This window comes from Manis pentadactyla, chromosome 15, assembly GCF_030020395.1.
Source record: "Manis pentadactyla isolate mManPen7 chromosome 15, mManPen7.hap1, whole genome shotgun sequence".
In the NCBI taxonomy this organism is placed as follows: Eukaryota; Metazoa; Chordata; class Mammalia; order Pholidota; family Manidae; genus Manis; species Manis pentadactyla.
In genome coordinates, this window is record NC_080033.1 from 18,789,995 (window position 1) to 18,809,803 (window position 19,809).

Below are 19,809 nucleotides of genomic sequence, written 5' to 3' on the forward strand. Positions count from 1 at the left end.
AGCTCAAGTCTACCTGTGCCAACTGTCAGTTCCTTCAAACTAACTTCAAAAGTTGTTCCTGGTTTCACGGTATGGGTGGTGAGCTTCATCAGAAATCTGCCATGCCATTATTCTCCATGGTTCTCTGTACATCTCAGGACCAAACCTCCAGAAATGATAAATGCCAAATGCATGAAGCATCTCCAAATAAAGAGTACAAGATCTTTATAAAGAATGAGAATAAAGAAAAAATAAAGAATAAAATTATATATAAAGGCTCTCTTTTTGAATTTCTTCATCTAGATTAATCAGGTGAGAAGATGTCTAAAATTCTGTTCAGAGAGAAACTGTTAGAGAACATCTCCAGAATGCCCTTGCAACATAAAAGACATATTTCTCTTTGGCATCATTGATGGCACTGTGCTCAAACCCCTTTTCCTTTTCTCCTGGGCGCAGACTCAGACTAAATCCCCAGTCTTTCTTGCAGTTAAGTGTAGCCATATAACAGTTCTGGTCATGAGGATGTGCGCCAGAGGGGTTCCCACATCTAGGCTGGTTGTTACATTCTGTGTGGTTCTCACCTCTGGCTTTGCCAAGTGTTTGCTCAGTGAAAGGGGAAGGTGAATGGGGCTGCAGAGTGGAGAGCACCTCAGTCCCTGAATGAATGCGTGGTAAAACCTTCTCTCTCCCTGTGACACGGGTACACTGTTACTGCATTGATCAAACTGAGATACTGGGTAGACTGCCTCCCACCCATAGAGTATGTTTCAGTCCCAAGCTGCTTTTATCAGATGGTTGGGATCCAGATATGTGGACTCAACCTGTGCCCAGTGAGGAAATTAATGGCTGAGAAAGTATCAGAGGCCTTCAAATGCTGGTCCTGAATATTTGTTTAACTGGCTGCCAAGCTGTTTTCCTTTCTAACAGCACACAGATTTCTCCTTGATGAATTATTTCTTCTCCATGTAATGAAAGGTGATTAAGCTACATGAAACCGTTTGTATTTAATTCCAAGTGTGGGAGAAGTAATTGCAAGGTCTTGTATTGATGAAGTATGTTGTGATTCTCATGTTATAAAAATTATGCATGCTGACATGTGCAGAAGCAGGGTAGGGCAAGGGCAGACACAGGGCACCCAGTTCCAAAGTAATTACAGTGATCCAGGTGACTGGAGATGAAGCACACTTTTACTCCTCCACGTGTCTATGTCCTTTGGAATCTCGGCTGCATTTCTTCATCTTCTGAAGGCAATGGAGAGAATTAATGAAAAGATACAGACAAGGAGCATATGGTGAAAGTGATGAGGACTGATTCCAGGCCTAAGCCTCAGGAAGTCCTGCATGCTTCCTGTCTAGCAACCAGCCTCCAGCATGAGAACAAGACTGGCAAGGCAGCTGAAGGATAAGAAACAACATGGGGGAGATGAGGTATCTCAGCTGACAGCCAGCACCCCCAGAAGTAGAGCTGGTTGGCTGAACCCAGGTGTATGAGGGAGCCCCACAGGGAACCACCCTGCTGAGCCCAAACTAAACTATGAAAGAAAGTGTCAACTAAATACCTGGTGGTGGTGGTATCAGCACCTAATTGATAACACTCCAGGTAACCTAACTTTATAAAATAGTATGTCCTGTCCATATTTTTCTCATTACTATACATACACATACTCTCATAATCAAATGGCACATGTATGTGGGAAATTCTTGCAAGATTTCCCACATACACAATTAAGAATCTCACTACTTTCACTCAATTACTGTATAGAAATGTTACCAATTCGGTTGACATAGGCCATATTTTAATGGCTGCAGTAAAATCTCTGATGTAGATTTTATTTATATTTCTTGATGCCTGTTTCCCTTATGTCTCCACACCTAGCCCTCCAAAGTCATATCTTCCTCACATGCAAAATACATTCATTCTGTTCCAATGACCCTGAAAGTCTTAACATGTTGCAGCACTAACTCTGAAGTCCAAAGTCTTATCTAAATATCATCCAAGACAGATATGGGTGACTCATATTTATGATTTATCCTGAGGCATAATTCCTCTCCATCTATGAATCTGTGAAGCCAAACATGTTACATGCTAAAAGGACAGGCATAAGATAGACATTCCCATTCTAAAAGGGAGAAACAGGAAAGGGTTACAGGCCCCATGCAAGTCCAGAACCTAATAGGGCAAAAAACATTAAACCTTAAGTTTTGAGAATTATCCTTTTGCTCAATGCTTTACCTTCTAGACGCGCCCCCCCCCCCAAGTTGGCAGCCTTACCCCTACAGCTCAGCATCATCCCATCTGCTCTGCCATTCTCCTTCAAGGTGGGAGTCATGTCCCCAGGGCTCTACCAGGCAGCCTCACCTGACGAATTACTTCTTTGAAATCAAAGCTGCTTTGAAGTAGCCCTCCCCTGCAGACCTGTGTACCCTGGGCCTGTGGTGGGAGTGGTGGCCCTGCTGATCTCTGAGTCACCTTCAGGTTCTTCTTCCATTGTCTTGAAGAATAATCAATGTTTGCAGCCAAACTCTGTTCTAGTGTCTGAGAAGCCTGACAAGTCTTCCTTCACTTTATCCCATTTTTCTCTGTTACTGTAGTCCAGCTTACAGTGTTTATGCTGGTATAATCCCATCTCTATCCCTGTCTTTTGTTGAAATGGTTGATTAAAACAGTGGCTAACATCGAAATGAATTTTCTTATCAAACTCTCTTAGCCACACCCTTAGTGTTCTTTTCCAACTGTACTTCCTTATTTTTTACAATATGTATAGGCTGAGAATTTTCCAAATCTTTAAATTCTGGTTCTGTTTCACCTAACAATTCTGTCTTCAAATCACTTCTCTCCTTGCATTTTATTTTAGCAGCAGAAGAACCAAGCTGCTACTTCAATCCTATGCTTAGAAATCTCTTCAGCAAAATACCTGATTTCATTGTTTCCCAAGTTCTACCTTCCACAAAACACTTGAACATAAACACAGTTCAGCCAGTTGTTGTTTGCCACTTTATAACTGGAAACCAGAAGTCTTTCTCTTACTTTTTAAGTAATTAAAAGCTGACCAACTATTTAAAGAAAATAATACTGATGTAGAGTGCAGCTTAGGACATAGGTAAAAATAAAATTCATGGCAACGACAGTGCTAGCCCTAGAGGAAAGAAATAGCAATATGTTGTAATGTTCTTATGCTATGCACAAAATGATAGCACTTGAAAGTAGAGTTAATAAGTAAAATCTGTATACTGTAAATCCTAATGCAACCACCAAAGTAGCACAAGAGTTTTCTTTAACAGGCTATCAAAGGAGATAAAATGAGACCCTTAAAAATACAACTAATGCAAAAGATGGCAGAAATAGTGAAAAATTAAAAACAGATGGGACAAGTGAAAAAAAGTAGCAAGATAATAAAGAACTTTTGTGCCTAGTTCCTAGGTAACTTCTAAACCCTTGGAATTTCCCAAGTGATAGGAAATGTAGTGTTAATTAATGGTGGACCCCTCAGACTACACTTGATACTTCATGCAGATGAGGTGACCCATGGTAGACCTCTACATGTTTATGCTAGAGATGATTCAGGATAGGGGCTAGCCATGCCAGAAAGACCTAACAAGTAATTAGAGAGTTGAGGCTGTAACCACATGGCACCAACCTACTGGAGACTGAGTTCATTCATGTGTCCAATTATTCAATCAATCATGCTTATAAAATGAAATTGCAGTCAATAAAAAAATCTGGATGCTGAAGTTTGAGGTAACTTCTCTCGTTGGTAATATACATAGATCTGCTGGAAAGGTGATGCATCCTGACTCTACAGGAAGCAGGTTCTTGAAGATTTGCATTTGAGATACTTCTAGACCTTGATCTGTCTTCTTTTGCATAATTCTTATTTGTATCCTTTTTGCCATAATAAAACTGTAATCATAAGTATAGCACTTTCCTGAGTTCCTAGAGATATTCTAGTATCAAAGAAATGTTCTACCTGAGAAGGTACAGGAAACTTGAAGTTTGTAGCTAGTTGGTCAGAAGTGGGGTGACCTGGGAACTTAGGTGCTTGTGGCTGGTGCATGAAGTAAGGGAAGTCTTGAGGATGACTGTCCCATTAACTTGTGAGATTTGGTCTAATTCTGAGCAGGTAGCATTAGAACTGCATTGTGTATTGCCTACACACACACAAAAAAAGCAATCGAAATACAGAGACAAATAGTTTAGAAGTCAAAGAAGGAAAATGATATACCTTGCTAACAAGTAAAAGAAAGCTAGAGTATTTATATTAATAGACCAGGTAAATTTTAAAGCAAAGAATATTATGAGATTAAAGGGTTATTTCAAAATGATAAAGTATTTAACTCATTAAGAATCATGATACAAACTGTTTATTCACTTAACAGCAGAGCTCCAAAATAAATGAAAAAAAACATATAGAACTGAGGGTGATAATGAGGGAAGATGGCAGAATGGGAAGTGACAAGAATCTGTCTTTCCATGAAGGGAACAATTTCACTAGCACAAACCATCTGAAATAGCTGTTTGAGAGACTATTAAAATGCTTGAATACTCCAAGGAAAGGCTTCACTGGCAAGTTGTGGTTAATTTCAGTCAGTTTCAACCTTTAGTGCTATAGCAGCTGCCCGTCTACCACCCTCTAGTGCCATGGTGGGCAGGAATACTCACACTCCTAGATCAGCTTCTGGGAGCCAGGGTGGGCAATAAGGAACCTATCTTTTAAATACTGGGATTCTATATTCTGATTGCAGATTGCTGTTGTCAATCACAGAAGTGAAGAAATGGAAGAGAGCCACCATTGTTTCAACTCCTACCAGCTAGAGTGGCTTCCAAAGTATTTAAAAGGACAGCACATGGTTTTGTTCTTTTCTTTTTTTCCTTTTTCCTCCTTTTGGAGGTCAGACATTTAAGGATTAGGATATTCAATATCAACTGTGGCATATGAGGGAATTTATAAAGTCACTGTATCTGTCCAGAGAAAGATGCAGGCTCTCACCTCAGGCTGAGTTCTGGCAGAGACACCATACGGCAAAGCCCTACTTCCCAGTATCGTCACCCAGTATCCCTCCCACATTTTACCAGAGTTGATCTATACCATATTATATGGCAAAAATGAGGCATACAAACTCCCATTTTAGGTTATTAAAGACACTGTGGTTTCCTTCTCGGGTGCATTCTCTTCATCACTTGTCTTACTTGCGAGAATCCGTGTGATGAGCATCCCTACAGAGGCGCACATAGCAAGGAACTGAAAGCTTCCTATTAACAGTCATGGGAAAGAGCTTGGAATTGAATCTTCCAGCCTCAGGCAAGTCTTCAGAGGCTGCAGCCCTAGTAGACAGCTTGAGTGCAATTTCATGGGGGATATTGAGCCATAACTGCCTACCTAAACTGCTCCCGGATTAATGTAATTTTCTTACAGTGACAAATCAGATTAGTGGTTTCCTGAAGACGGTTTGGGAAGGAAGGAGGGCACAAGAAAGCCTTTACAAAGGGTACAAGAAAACCTTTAATTTCATAGGTATAAATGTATAACTTCTCCATGTTAAATATGTATAAATTTCAAAAAGGCCTTTTTAAAAAAAAGTTAATGGATACTTTTGAAACTCATCATTCCCTAATTATTTTACCCTATTTTACTATTATCTATGCTTTACCAGTTATTTACATCTATTGTATCTGTATGGTGGAAATAGAATGCAGTGGTGTGCTTTCTGCACATCTTTTCCCAACTTCACATTCAGAGACATTATATTGTAGCTTGAAATTGGATTCGTGGTAAACACTACAACTCAGAGCTTGATTTATCATTTCATTGGTTATGAAGATTTTAGAACACAGAGAGTGTGTTAATAGTTCAGATTAAACTTAAAAGTGTATTGACTCGGCAGTTTTCCATTGCAAACAGCACAAAATTTTGAAGCAATACCATTAAACAGATAAATTAATGACATCATTAATGAATGACTGATATTCCAACAAATTTCTTTGCTGTTTCATTGTATTCTTGAAAATGAAAATAGAAACATCAACCAACATTTATTTTAACAATTGACAAAAGATATGAATGGATATTTCACCAAAGAAGATATATGAGAGGCAAATAAACATAAAGAATGCTCAAAAGCATGCATCATTAGTAGAATGCAAGGTAAAACCACAACAAGATTCTATTATTACACACCTAATAGAATGCAAACATTAAAAATACTGATCATAGCAGTTGTTGGCAAGTATTTGGAAGGACTGTAATTCTTAATTCACTGCTGGGAAGAAGATAATATGGTATAGTAACTTTAGAACACAATTTGGCAGTTTCCAAATATTTTAAATATTCACCTATCTTGTGACAAAAGCATTGCACTCCTAGATATTAAAACAAGAGAAATGAAAGCATAGGCCCATATGAAAACATGTACATTCATGGTAATAGTAGCTTACTTTGTAATAGCCAGAAATCCATGTCTTAACAAAAGGGTTAAAAAGCTGTGGTGTACCTGAGTAAGAATTCTAGGAAGATAGTAGAGTAGAAAGCACGAGGAATTTGTCTCCTCACCTAGACAACAATTTTACTGGCAAAATGTATCTAATATAACTATTTTGGAACTCTGGGGTCTATTCAAAGGCTTACAACTTCTAGAAGAAAGCTTAGACAGTAAATTGCAGTTAATTTTGGACAACTTCAGCCTTCAGCACTGTGGCAACTCCCATCTTCCAGCCCCTTGCCCTGTGGTAAGCAGCAGTATGTGTGTCCCTGAAACAGACCGCGGGAGCCTGAGTGGAACCTTGCTTTCCAAATATTGAGGACCTATGCTCTGATATGTTTGCTGCTTCTGATTGCAGAGGTGAAGACACAAAAGTGGGCAGCCATTTGTGCAACACTCAACCTATTGTTGCAACCCTCTCCTCTCCAGCTGAAGCAACTTTTAGGGGATTTAAGGCACTAGTACATTTTCCTCCTCCATTTTTCTCTCTTTGAGAGCCAGATATTTAGGACTAAGATATCCAAAGCAACTACATATACAAAGGAATTTAGAAAGTCATTGCACATGGAAAGGCACAGGATCAGAATGCATGAGAAGACCTTAATTTTTTACCTCAGGCTGATCCCTAGCAGAGACAGCCTATAACAAAAAATTCTTTTAAATAAATAAAAATGGAAAACCCTGAGGAAGGTAAAGTATGTGATTTTCAGAGTTCCCACATTATTAGATTCAAATGTCCAGTGATTAACAGAAAAAATCACAGGGCATACAAAGAACGGGAAAGCATGGCCCATTCAAAGGGGAAAAAAATCAGAAACTATCCCTTAAAAAAACCTGATGGCAGATCTACCAGACAAATTACCTTTGTTCACAGATGATACAATCTTTTATATGTAGAAAACTCTCAGGACACCACAAAATTAGTTAGAATAAATGAATTCAACAAAGGATGCAAAACCAACACAGAAAAATCAGATGCATTTCTATACACTAATAATGAACAATCTGAGTCGGAAATAATGAAAAAAAATCCTTTTATAATAGCATCAATAAGAATAAAATACTTAGGAATTAACTTAACCAAGGTGAAAACTTGTGCTATAAAAGCTACAAAGCATTGCTAAAAGAAAAAAGACATAAATAAATGGAAACATATCCCATGTTCATGGATTGAATAACTGAATATTGTTAAGATGTCACTACTATGCAAAGCAACCTAGAGATTTCATGCAAACCCTATCAAAATCCCAATGACTTTATTTTTTTTTTGCAGAAACAGAAAAAAATCTAAAATTCAAATGGATTCAATAGCTAAAACAATTCTGAAAAAGATCATTGTTGGATGACTCACATTTCCCAATTTCAGAACTTACTACAAAGCTACATTAATGAAAACATGTAAACACAGACATAAAGACCAATGTAATATAGCCCAGAAGTAAACATCCACATATGTGGTCAAATGACTTTTGACAAGGGTGCTAAGATCAATGGGAAAACTGTATATCCATGTACAAAAGAGTGATGTTGGACCCTTACCAAAATATACAAAAGTTATATTTTTGTATATACAAAAGTTAACTCAAAATGGATCAAAGACTTACATGCAAGACCTAAAACTATAAAACTCTTAGAAGAAAACATAAGACAAAAAAACACAATCACATTGGATTTGGCAAAGATTTCTTGCATATGACACCAAAGGCACAGAAAACAACAAAACAATAGACAAACGACCTCATGAAGATTAAAAACTTTTGTGCATCAAATGACATCAACAAAGGAAAAAGGCAACCCACAGAATGGGAGAGAATACCCTCAAATCACATCTGTTAAGGGATTAATAACCAGAATTATAATATAGAGAACTAGAACTCAACAACAACAAAAGTAACCCAATTCAGTAATGGGCATTTCTCTAAAGATGATATACAAATGACCAATAAGCACATAGAAACAATGATCATCATCATGAATCATTAGGCAAATGCAAATCAAAATCACAATGAGATACCATTTCACACCATCAGAATAGATACTGTCCTAAAAACCAGAAAAACAAGTGTTGATGAGAGTGTAGAAAAATTAGAACCCTTCTATACTGTTGGTGGGAATGTAAAACTATATAGCTATTACAGAAAACAGTATGGAGGCTCTTCAAAAAACTAAAAATGTAATTTCCATGATGAAGTAATTCCACTTAAAGGTATACACCCAAAAGAATAGAAAGTAGAGTCTTAAAGAAACAGTTGTACACCCGTGTTCATAGCAGCATTATTCACAATAGCCAAAAGGCCTAAGTAAATCAAGTATCCATTAATGGATAAATGGATAAACAAAATACAGCATATACAGACAGTGGCATATTATTATTCGGCTTTGAAAAGGAAGGAAATTCTGAAGCATGCTTCAACACAGATGAAACTTGACATTATTCAAAGTGAAATAAGCCAATCACAAAAAGACAAATATCATATGACATCATTTATATGAAGTACATAGTCAAATTAATAGAAACAAAGTAGAATGGTGGCTTTGGAAGGCTTGAGGGAGGGGGGAATTGGGAGTTATTTTTTAATGGGTGTGGTTTCAATTTTGTAAAATGAAAAGAGCTCTAATATGAATGGTGGTGATGGTTACACAACATGAATGTACTTAATACCACTGACCTGAACACTTAACGATGGCTAAGAGGTATGTTCTATGTGTATTTTCCTGGCTTTTCTTTTTAATTTAAAAAATAAACCATAAAAAAATGTGATGGATTCATTCATGAGAACTACTCAGCAGTAGAAGGAACAAGCTATTCATGCATACAGCATGGATGATTCTCAAATATGCTGTATGAAAGAAAGTAGACCAAAAATAGATTATAAATATTGTATGATTCCAATTGTATAAAATTGTAGGGAAGGGAAACAAATCTATAGTAAAAAAAATATAAGAGAAGGAAAGGAGGGATAGCAAAGGGGCAAGAGGTAGCTTTGTAGGTGAATAGGTTCATTATGGTGTCTATTCCCTGAGTGCGTACATATTTTAAAACTTGTCAAATTGTATACATCAAATATGTACAATTATTGCATGACAATAAAACATTAAAAGAACTTGTTGTACATAAAACTCTCCCACTCCTTTTAGAAAACTAGAAGTTTCAGCATCCCAATATTGACTCTCCTCATGCTTTAGCAGGAAAAAAATGGCTGGCTGTCATAAATGCTACATCCCTAGAGTACAGGATCCACCTTCTCTCACATCCCATTTTCTTACCAATGTAGCAATGGCTTTGATAACGAATAGTGCAGAGAGACTGCAGAAAATCCAGATTATTTGCTCTGCCAGTGACCTTAGGCATAGGAGAGGTTGGGAGGTGCAGAGAATTTCTGCAAGGCCTGAATCCTGCAGAGTCACATTCAAGGGCACACTTGTGGATGTACCTTTAGAACAGGCACACTCCTTACTTTCTTCAGTCTCACCTACTCCCTATTATCATCCCCACTATTTCTGTACAAATCATAATCCCAACTGGGCCCAGTAAGTCTTACAGTTAGAAACACCTGTGTACTAGATGTTAGACTGCAAGGAATATGTCTCCTTTGCAGGTGCCAGGTAAACAGTGTCTGCTCAACAGTGCTAGGGAATATGAAGCAACCTCTGAAAACAAGGGCCCAGTACACAGTGCTCCCATATGCACTGGAGGTTTTCACCATTGCCCCTTCCTCAGGGCAATCTCTGGTCTACAAAAACTCATGCCATTCACACATTAGGGTCACAAAGGCCTACAAGCTTCCCAGGAGTCCTTGTGTAACAATGCAAATGAGGCCAAATCTGGACTGGGAGCTTTCTCTGCCATCCTCCCATTCCCTCAGAGGCAATAAATTTGGAGACCCCTTTAGTTTGGTAGACCTTAATTCTGTTCTCTACCCACAGAACACAGTGATCAGAACCCAGAAGATAAAAGGTGGCTTTATCAGTAAGGCCCTTATCCCCAAACCAGAGCAATGTAAAGTAAGTAGTTGATGAAATGGGTAATGTGGAGGCTGGATAAAACCATCATAAGATCAACATCCTAGAAAAAGGGAAATCCTCTGAAGGCTGTTAGCAGAACCAAGCTCAGTTCTTCGTGGGCAAAGATGGGTCATGTCCACAGCTAGACCAGTCATAGGAGAGAATGACATCTTCCTTTGGCCTTAGGCTACTCACAGTTCCCTCCTGGAAAGAGAACAGGGTTCTGCTTTCTCTGAGCACAGGGAGTGGCTGACACTGGAAACCTGCCAGTAGGTACAGCTGAGATGGCTTTTGCCACAAACACTAGCAATGACACAACTCTGGTGGAGTCCATGGTCAAAAAATGCAACTTTGTTCCAGAAAGCTTCCATCATATCTAGCATCCATAATGTATCTCACCAGTGTGGATATTTGGATGAATATGGTTCAACTTCTGACTGATAGCTCCCTCATAAACACTAGTCTCAGAGCTTATCTCTAGTGTATGTCCTTGTATTGAAAGAGGGAGAACACTCTCTGCACTCCTTTCTCTAGTGTGAATTTTCTGATGTCGGATGAGGGTAGGCCTTTGGCTGAAGGCTTTTCCACATTCACTGCATTTATATGGCCTATCTGGTTTGTGAACTTTCTGGTGCTGCCTCAGATTAGACCTTTGTCTGAAAGTTTTCCCACATTCAAGGCACTCATAAGGTCTCTCACCAGTGTGAAGTCTCCGATGGTTACTAAGGCTGGAGCTTTGGTTAAAGAATTTCCCACATTCAGGGCACTGATAAGGCCGTTCACCAGTGTGAAGTCTCTGATGGCTCTTGAGACTGGAGCTTTGGCTAAACAATTTCCCACATTCACTGCACTCATAAGGGCGCTCACCAGTGTGGACTCTCTGATGTTTCATTAGGTCAGAGCTTCGACTGAAGGCTTTTCCACACTCACTGCACCCAAAAGGCCGTTCACCAGTGTGAACAATCTGATGTTGAATGAGACTGGCGATGTGGCTAAAGAATTTGCCACACTCATTGCACTTATAAGGTCTTTCACCAGTGTGAACTCTCCAGTGTTTAATTAGGCTGGAATTGCAGTTGAAGGATTTCCCACATTCATGGCACTCATGAGCACTTTTACCAGTATGAATCCTCTTATGATGGATGAGGTTGGAGCGTTGGCTGAAGAACTTTCCACATTCACTGCACTCATAAGGCTTTTCCCCCGTGTGAACTCTCTTATGTTGAATGAGATTGGAGCTTCTGCTAAAGAATTTTCCACACTCACTGCACACATGTGGGCTTTCACCAGTGTGAACTCTCTGATGTTTAATGAGACTGGAGTGTTGGCTAAAGAACTTCCCACATTCACAGCACTCGTAAGGTTTTCCTCTATTGTGATCTCTCTGGTGTTGAGAAAGGCCAGCAGCATGGCTGAAGAATATCCCGCATCTGCTGCACTCATAGGGCCTTTCTCCAGGTTGGATTCTCTGGAGCTGAACAAACATGGGTTTGTCACTGAAAGTGTTCCCAAACTCACCACATTTGTTGTGAAAATTCACACCTTTGGTGCTCTGGTGAGGCTCCTTCACACTATGAGCGATCTGGTGCTGGAGAAAGCCGGATCTAGGCTTTGCACCCATGAAGTCCTTCCCACCCTCCCTGAATGTGAAAGGTTTATTGGGTGAGTTGTCTCTGCAGTTCTTCACAGGTGAGGCCCTTCCCTCATCCCTTCCGACAGGCTTGACCACATTCTGCTCCACCTGTTTCTGGGGCAGATTTGCATTGACCTCAAACTCTCTCCCATGTACCCCACACACATATGGTTTTTGCCTGGGATGTGTTGCCTGGTGTTCAGCCTGGGGCAAGATGTCTTTCAAGGGTAGGCCACACATGCCACAGGGGCAATCTTTCTGGGTGGGCAGAACCACTTTGGGATTCCTGTCCTGTGACATTCCTTCCACAGAAACATTATGCTGAGAACATGATCCCTCACTTTCCAGTCCATAGCAAAAATCTGAAAACAGAGAAATGCTGGTGAAGTTCATGTTAACTCTGACAAAAGGAAAAAAAAACATCACAAATGTATGTCTGACAGGAATGAGTCCATGTGATTGTTGGCAAGATGAGCCTGAGGTCAGGGTAGGGAATAGTCTGCTCTGCAGTACTGTGCCTGGTAAGGTCATAAAACTCGGGAGGCCTTATAGGGACCAAGGACAAGGATGGGGTACAGCAATGGGTCGAAGGGCAGGATCTCCAACTCACTTCTCTATGAAGGCTTTTCAGCAGGGCACTGGCTGCTAGTAACATATGAGCCTGTGCAGAAGAGGGTGTCCAGATCCAGGAAAATATAATCGCAACTGGGTAGCTGGTGTTCAAGGACTATGAAAGGGAATGTGCACATCTCACAACATAGTAAGTGCCACAGAAAGAGAGCTGTGAAAACAAGACATGGAGACCAGAAGGGCCAGGCACAGAGTGCCCCAAGTCAAGTAAAAATGGTAAGTGGGCAATGTATCAAGAATGGAAAAGAAAAGGTAGGAAAGAGATAGTCATTGGCTTTGGTAACCAAAACAACGATGAAAATGAGAAAAGTTGCAGACTTGAAGATAGTAGTGATGTCATATGCTCCCCCATCTCCCACTTACCACAGCCAGACCTATTATATGCCCCTCTTGCCATGGCTGAAGTCATGTCCACTTGGTCAGGCACCCAGGGTTTTGCCCCCATCTCCAACTGGGCAACTACACGAGACCTGAAAGATGTAAGTCCTAAGGGAAAGACAGAGCAGGTGAGTGGCCAGCACTTGCCCAGGTGAACTACCCCACAACGAGTGCAGGAAAGAAAATGAGATATTACAAAAAGAACACATAAGGGAGATCTGGCAGGAACATCCAGTAGTCACAGCAAGTAGTTACTATATCAGGGCCTCGAATTCCTGGCATTTAGGTCTTAGGAAATGTTGGCTAAAGAAAAGGAGAACAGAACAGTCATAGATCTGCACGATCACCCAGGAGGGGAGTAGCTGAGCCAGATCAGATCCACTGGGCAAGACTCCTTCCTGGCCCCTTCCCCGCAAGGCTACTGGGCAGTGGGGTTGTGGCTGCTCAGGGAGAGGGTGGGACACTGCACCCAGCTCAGCCCTGAGCCCACAACACATACACAGGAAAGTGGGGCAGGAAGCAGTGCCCATGGTCTGGCCATGGGAGGCCAAGAGCTGCCCCTTGGGAAAAGGGGACAGGCAGAAATGAGCTCAGGACACCAGGGTGGGTGTGAAGGCCTTACCCAGAGAGGCTATAAGTGCAAAGTTCTCCAGCATCACATCGCAGTACAGAAGTCTCTGAGCCTCATCGAGGAGTCCCCACTCCTCTTGGGAGAAGTAAATGGTCACATCCTCAAAGGTCACACAGCCCTGCCATGATGGAAACAGTTCAGCCCATGATCACTTTCTATCCTCAGGACTCCCTGTCTGTCCCGTACTCAGACTTCTCCCCAGCTCCCCAACTCAGAGGAGACCCCAGGCCTTCATTCCTTTGGCACTTGCTCTTTGCTCATGCCTCATGAGCACTGTATCACCCCACAGCGTCCGCAGGCAGGAAGGCAGACAGCAGCTCAATTCTGGGCTTCAAGTGCAGGGCCCACCCCGTCGTCCGTGTGCCCCTCTCGCAGTGTCACCAATGTCTTGCCTCCCAGATGAAAATCATCTTTTCCCTTAATCTCCAGCACTGGAGCCCTGGGGCCAACAGTGCGCTCCTCACGTGCACATCATTTTTTGGGCTGTGCTTCCCCAAACTCTGGACCTCACCACTTAATCCCCATTGTAACTGTCTCTCTGCCCATCACAGCCAACTCCATGTGCCCCCACGTCACTCTGTACTTGGCATCCAGAGAGTTCTTGGCAAATACAACCATGATCCATCCTGTCCTGTCCCAGACCTTGCCCACTGCCAAGAGCAACACCCACCATTAATTTGAAGGTCTCCCCACCTGGCCCTGTTCCTGGCTTCAGTCTAAGTCACCCAGAACCACATATATATATCAGATACCTTTGGCCCTCTTCTTTGTGTTGCCTCAGAAGCTTCCCAGGTGCAATCTGAAACAGGCCTCCTTATGCAGAGGGCAAAGAGAGACCCAAGAAAGAGACAGGCAACTCCAGATTGGCAGGTGGCATGTTTAATAAGCAAGGGAACTCACGTAATGAGGCTTGTTTTAAGCAGCAGCAAGGTAAGTAGGTCTCTGAACCCACCTTCCAAATCCTCAAGTTTATACAGAAGCCTTAGCTGGCTTCAGTCACATACACAGTCCAGATAGTCTTAATTCCACATCACTATCTCAAGGCTATGTCCTTGGGGCAGTCTCTGGGAGAGGGCAAGGCAGGTGGAGCCCACATTCCAAGGGGGTGGTGGTGAGAAGTCCCCATTTTCTGGGGTCCAACTCACAGGGCAACTGGTGGTCCTCTTGTGACCTCCCCTAACAGTTGCACACTATGTCCCTTCATCAGTCACCTCATTCAAAAGCCAACCTCTCTGGTCTTCCTATCCCCACCCATCCAGGCTCTAGTGGCTCTCTCCCAGATGACCCCATTTGCCCCTGAGCTAATTCCCCAACCCCAATGAAAATCCCCAGGCCCCAGCAAGGGTCAACACAAGGGCCTGGTGAGAAGGGTGAATGAAGGGTTGAAGAAGCACCAGCCCAGGACTGTGATTTTGCCTCCACTCCTGCAAGGCCTCAGCAACACTTACACCTACACCCCAAAGAAAACACGGCCACCTGCCAAACCCCCTTTCCCCCACACGGCTCCTCCTCACCACCATCATGACCGTTACTGTTCCTCATCTATGATGCCATACAAACTAACCCTGTTGCCCAAGCAAAATACCCTGTTCTTGGCTCTCAGGCCCCACCTGCCTCTTTCCCCCTAACATCACTGCCACCATGACCTGAAGGTTCACCCTTCTAAATCAGACACACAGCTACACCCTTGTCCACACACCAGAGCCACATTTTTGGATGTTTCCATCTATGGAAATAAAAAACAACCAAAAAAGGAAAACAAAGACTATTTACTCTGAGCTTGCTACAGCAAGGGAGAGCGTCACCACTGCTTATGTTTTTGCAGACTCAAAGGTAGGCAGACAAGTGGGAGAGCTCTATAGTGGAAAAAGGGAAGGCTTCAGGTAGGTCCTGACTGGAAGCTGTTGGCATGGGGAAGTTGTGGACAGGCTAACTAGAAGCGGGGCATCTTATGTGATTGGTTAGGGGCACATATTTGTTTTTCTCTGGTTGGGCCTAAGTTGGAAGCAGGAACAAAAATGAGAAATGTCTGTTACTATTCAAGCCCTGGCCATTTGGGGCCAGCTCTTACAGAAGTTATTGTTTAACTTCCTGGATTGTCACCAGAGATAGCAATCTGGCTTCCTGCAAGCTTGAATCTAATTTAGAGCAGACTGGCTTCCTGGGTTGTTTATTATAGATAAAGAAATGGTTTCCTGGGCAGGTTGCTGCAGGTTGTGGGTGAGAATTCTATTTTTATGTATGGTCTGGCTTTTGTCCCTTGTGTATTCAGTCTCTCATAACCTTAACTAACCCTCTCCAGAACACCGTAACTGTGTTCAGCTGCCCAGGCTTCGATCCCACCCAGAAGTCTCTGGAACATCAGTGCTCACCATGGCCAAAACCTAACTTCTGCTTTTCCATTGATAATTCCTTCCACAACCAACTTCCCCATCTCAGTGGATGGCTCAACCATCCTTCCAGCTACTAAAGCCAAAAGCCAGGGAGTCATCCTTTTTCTTTTTCACCCTCCATATCAGAAAATCTGGTCAGCCTGACTTAAAAGACTGATCTAGAACCCAATCACTTCTGCTTCCAGCCACCTGTGCTACTCACCTGGACTAGTGCAGTAGCCCACTCCTTGGGCTCCCTGCGCTGCCCCCTTGCCCCACAGTCAGCTTTCCACTCTGCATCCGTAGGGACCCTGTTAGCACCTGAGGCCCATCTTCCTCCTCTGCTCTAAGCCGCCTGTGGCGCCCAGCACCCTCAGAATGGAGGCCCAGCTTCTCATCCAGCTATTCCAGGGTTGACTTCAGCCCACCTGCTTTCCAAACACTCCTAACCCAGTCTCACCGCCAGGCATTGGCACACGCTGAGTCCTGGCACACGCTGAGTCCTGTGCCTAGGAACCCCTTCCTCACCTCACCCCATTCGATTGCAGAAACGGGAACCGCTCTATATAATCCCTGGCCTGGATTCAGGATCCCAGGCTGGGAGTGCCTCCCCTCCGGGGCCCCCAAACTCAAAAGCGGAGAGCTGGGAAAGGTCTAGAACAAGGAACTCCTGTCGTATCCCGGCCAGGCGCGCGAGGGTGGGGCTGTGGGCGGCAGTGAGGCGCGAGCGCGTCACTCACCTGCGCCGGCTCCATCAGCGCCGCGGGGCGCTCCCGGCCTGTCTCCCGGGGTGAGAGCGTACAGCGCAGGCGGCAGGCACCGCGTCGCAGGCGCCCCGGCCGCGCCGTCCTCCCCACTCCGGCCGGAAAAGCCGTCCGAGCGGTGGTATTAGCCCAGCCCGGGCCCCACGGTCCCCGGTGCACTGACACCCCGGGGGAGTGACTTGCTGGACGCAAACGCAGGAACTTCCGAGCCTTAGAAGTGCTACTCTCCCGGGCTGTCACTGGCGTGGCGCCAGCTGGTGACGCAGGCACAGCCTCCCCTATTGTGTGGGGTCCCCATCCCGCATCCGGCGGGGCGGGCGGGGAGGAGAGAGGCCCTCGATGGTTCTTGGTTTCAAGGTGACAGTGGCCGCGCCTCACCGCTTGCTTTTCCTCTTAAAGTGGCTTTCCCGACACTCCCGTGTGTTCATGGGGCCAAATCCCGCCAGCACTCAGAGGCCTGCGAGACACATTTCTGCGGCTGTGGCTATAGGTGAGCCTCTTCCCCTCGCAGGCACGCTGGGACGTAGATGCACAGGGGAAATGAAGGTGAATTCAGTGCTTCTCAAACCAGTAACATTGCCATTACCTGGAAATGTGTTAAAAGGGCAAGTTCTTGGCAACAATCCAAACAGAGGGATTCAGACATGCGGTAAGGGGGGCAGCCTACTCCAATTTGAGAAAAAGGACTCACATTAAAGTCCAGGAAATAAAATGGGAAAAATACCACAGAATTTGTGGTAGGTAAGGGCACATGGTTACTGCTGGATGCTTAAGAGCTATTATTGTTACCATCACAAGTCAGGAACACTGCTGTGCAAGTCAGAGACCTCTCTGCAGTGCACTATGGGATATTTGCCAAATATGAAACACAATGAGTCTCTAATGAAGCAAGTAGCTGCATAGGTAGTGATGATTTTTTCTTGAAAACACACCTTTTACCATTTGGCTTGTCAAAATTGATAAAGGGAATCCTTATCTGTTGGAATTAGGAGACCTGGAGAGGGAGTCCCCATGCCCTAGAACTCCTGGTCAATTGCAGACCCATAGGAAGGAAGAGACCAACAGTTTACTCCCTATACTATTTTGGCTACTTTACTATCCAGTAGGAGGAGGGAAGATTTTTGCCTGCCCCAGCAAAAGCCCAGCCAATGAGAGACTGCTACAACTCAGCCAGTGAGCAGCCTTGTGGGGCTCCGAGTTTCCTCCAATGGACTCTGCTTAGAATAATGTATTGTTCCCCAACTAGAATAATGTATTGTTCCCCAACTCTCCCCCGTTCTCCTATAAAAAAAGCACTCATCTCCTTTGTTCTGTGGACTTGCAGTGGTGGTGGTAATGGGCATTTGCTATTGCTTGCTTGTCCCAAATTGTAATTCTCTGCCATTCCCAAATAAACCCATTTTGCTGGTAAAATAACTGATAGCTTTATTTTTAAGGTTAACAGGTTATTTTATTTTATTCTTTAAAACACATCTTGTATGACAGGTTCATAAACTACAAGTAGGCCTATTGCCTAAATGACTGATTCTTAGCGACTACATGATTCAACATTTGAGAGCACCAGGGTTGAAAGCCCTCAGACACACACACATAGGTGGATGGTAGAGTTGATACGGTCTCAAATTTGTAACATACAATAAATGTCATTACTCATCTCTAATTCTCAGGAATTCAAGAAAGAAATTCTTCAATACACTTAAATAACAGCTAGGCAGACTTTTATTCAGGGTCACAATTATGCTGGGTATAGGGACCACCAATAGTTGCTTGTAGTGAGAGAGAGGGAGGGAGAGAAAGATTGGATCAACTCCAAATATAACAAGGAAAAGTGAAGACTGAGAGGCAAGGAACAGGGTCAGGGATCAGTGGATGGGAAATTATTGAGGGCAAGGGAGATTTCTGGCTGAACCAGCCTAACAGGATTCTTGCTGAAGTCAGGCCAGGATGATCAGACATCACTTGGGGGAAGTTGAGGGATGAGGAACCTGGTGGGATATCAAGAGTAATCATATATATCAAGGGTAGGGGTTCTTGTGAAACTAACATAGCAAGGTTCTTGATAACATTAGACAATACAGAGAGAAACATGAAAGTCCAAAACTCAGGGCATGGTTGAGAAAAGAGTTCAGAAAATCTGGAGTAGAGGTTTGTCAAGGAGAGAATCTTTATCACAGGAACCAAATCCTCCCCTCTTCTGACCTCTCCCCACCAACCCAATAGCATTTGGAGCAGCCAGATCTAGGTACAAATATGTGATCACAAGATAGCCCAGCTTGATGTCCATTGGCTGGAGGTTACCAGGCCTTGTCCTCAGCAAGAATTAATCAGCCCACCACCTGGACCTGCAACACCCTGTGGAGCAGTAAGCCCTAAACTAAAGGGGAGATGGGAAACAGGAACCACTGAGGCCCAAGAAGGCCATACCAGGAAAACGCACAAAATGAGAAAATATAATGAAGACAAAATTTCAATCACTTCTGTCCATTTTTCATTGACCCAAGCTCATTTACATGGCCCAAACTAAATGTAATGGAAGCTGGGATGTACAGAAAGATTAAAAAGGATTGGTGAGCATATCACCATTTTCAAGGACAGTCCATCAATTTGGTAATCAAATACTCATGTTTTATCAGTCATCACCTCAATTTCAATCCTAGTATTTATGTTCTGTCCTAACCTAAGACCAGGAGACTATAAACAACCTAAATTATCTGTCATCAATTGCACCAGTCACCAATATATAATTGTGGTTCAGGGACACAGTGAAAGGACCTGTTCAAACTGCTTAAGAAATTACTACCAATCTAGATTTTCATACATAGCAAAAGTGTTTTTCAAGAAAAAAATACATGAACTAAGATTATTTTAAGCCAAAAATGAAAATGTAATGGAAAATCAACCTGCATAAAATGCAATTCTAAATATTGTATTTAAGAACGGT

The 19,809-nt window shown here is 42.9% G+C and overlaps 2 protein-coding genes across 2 annotated transcripts in view; one reads left to right on the forward strand and one right to left on the reverse strand.

Moving 5' to 3' along the window:
• Positions 1-9,564, forward strand: part of LOC118933965 (uncharacterized) — a 36,091-nt gene extending 26,527 nt beyond the window's left edge. Inside the window, exon 5 of the mRNA XM_057492854.1 lies at positions 4,722-9,564. Coding sequence (XP_057348837.1) covers positions 4,722-4,880 — 159 coding nt within the window. The 3' untranslated portion in view covers positions 4,881-9,564. The remainder of the gene's footprint in view (positions 1-4,721) is intronic.
• A 132-nt stretch (positions 9,565-9,696) lies between these two features.
• Positions 9,697-17,810, reverse strand: ZNF792 (zinc finger protein 792). Its single transcript, XM_057492855.1, has 5 exons — positions 17,801-17,810; positions 16,845-17,260; positions 13,724-13,850; positions 13,087-13,209; positions 9,697-12,455 (listed from the first exon to the last, which is right to left on the reverse strand). The coding sequence occupies exons 1-5, from the start codon at positions 17,808-17,810 to the stop codon at positions 10,837-10,839; spliced, it is 2,295 nt and encodes a 764-aa protein (XP_057348838.1). The 3' UTR covers positions 9,697-10,836.
• Between the last annotated feature and the right edge of the window lie 1,999 nt (positions 17,811-19,809).

Excerpts from the sequence above, each read along its gene's own strand:
- ZNF792 (XM_057492855.1), bottom strand. Across the intron at positions 13,851-16,844 it reads CGCTGATGGAGCCGGCGCAG|GGCTGTGTGACCTTTGAGGA; the intron begins GTGAGTGACGCG and ends CCATCATGGCAG. Across the intron at positions 13,210-13,723 it reads TGCACTTATAGCCTCTCTGG|GACTTACATCTTTCAGGTCT; the intron begins GTAAGGCCTTCA and ends TCTTTCCCTTAG.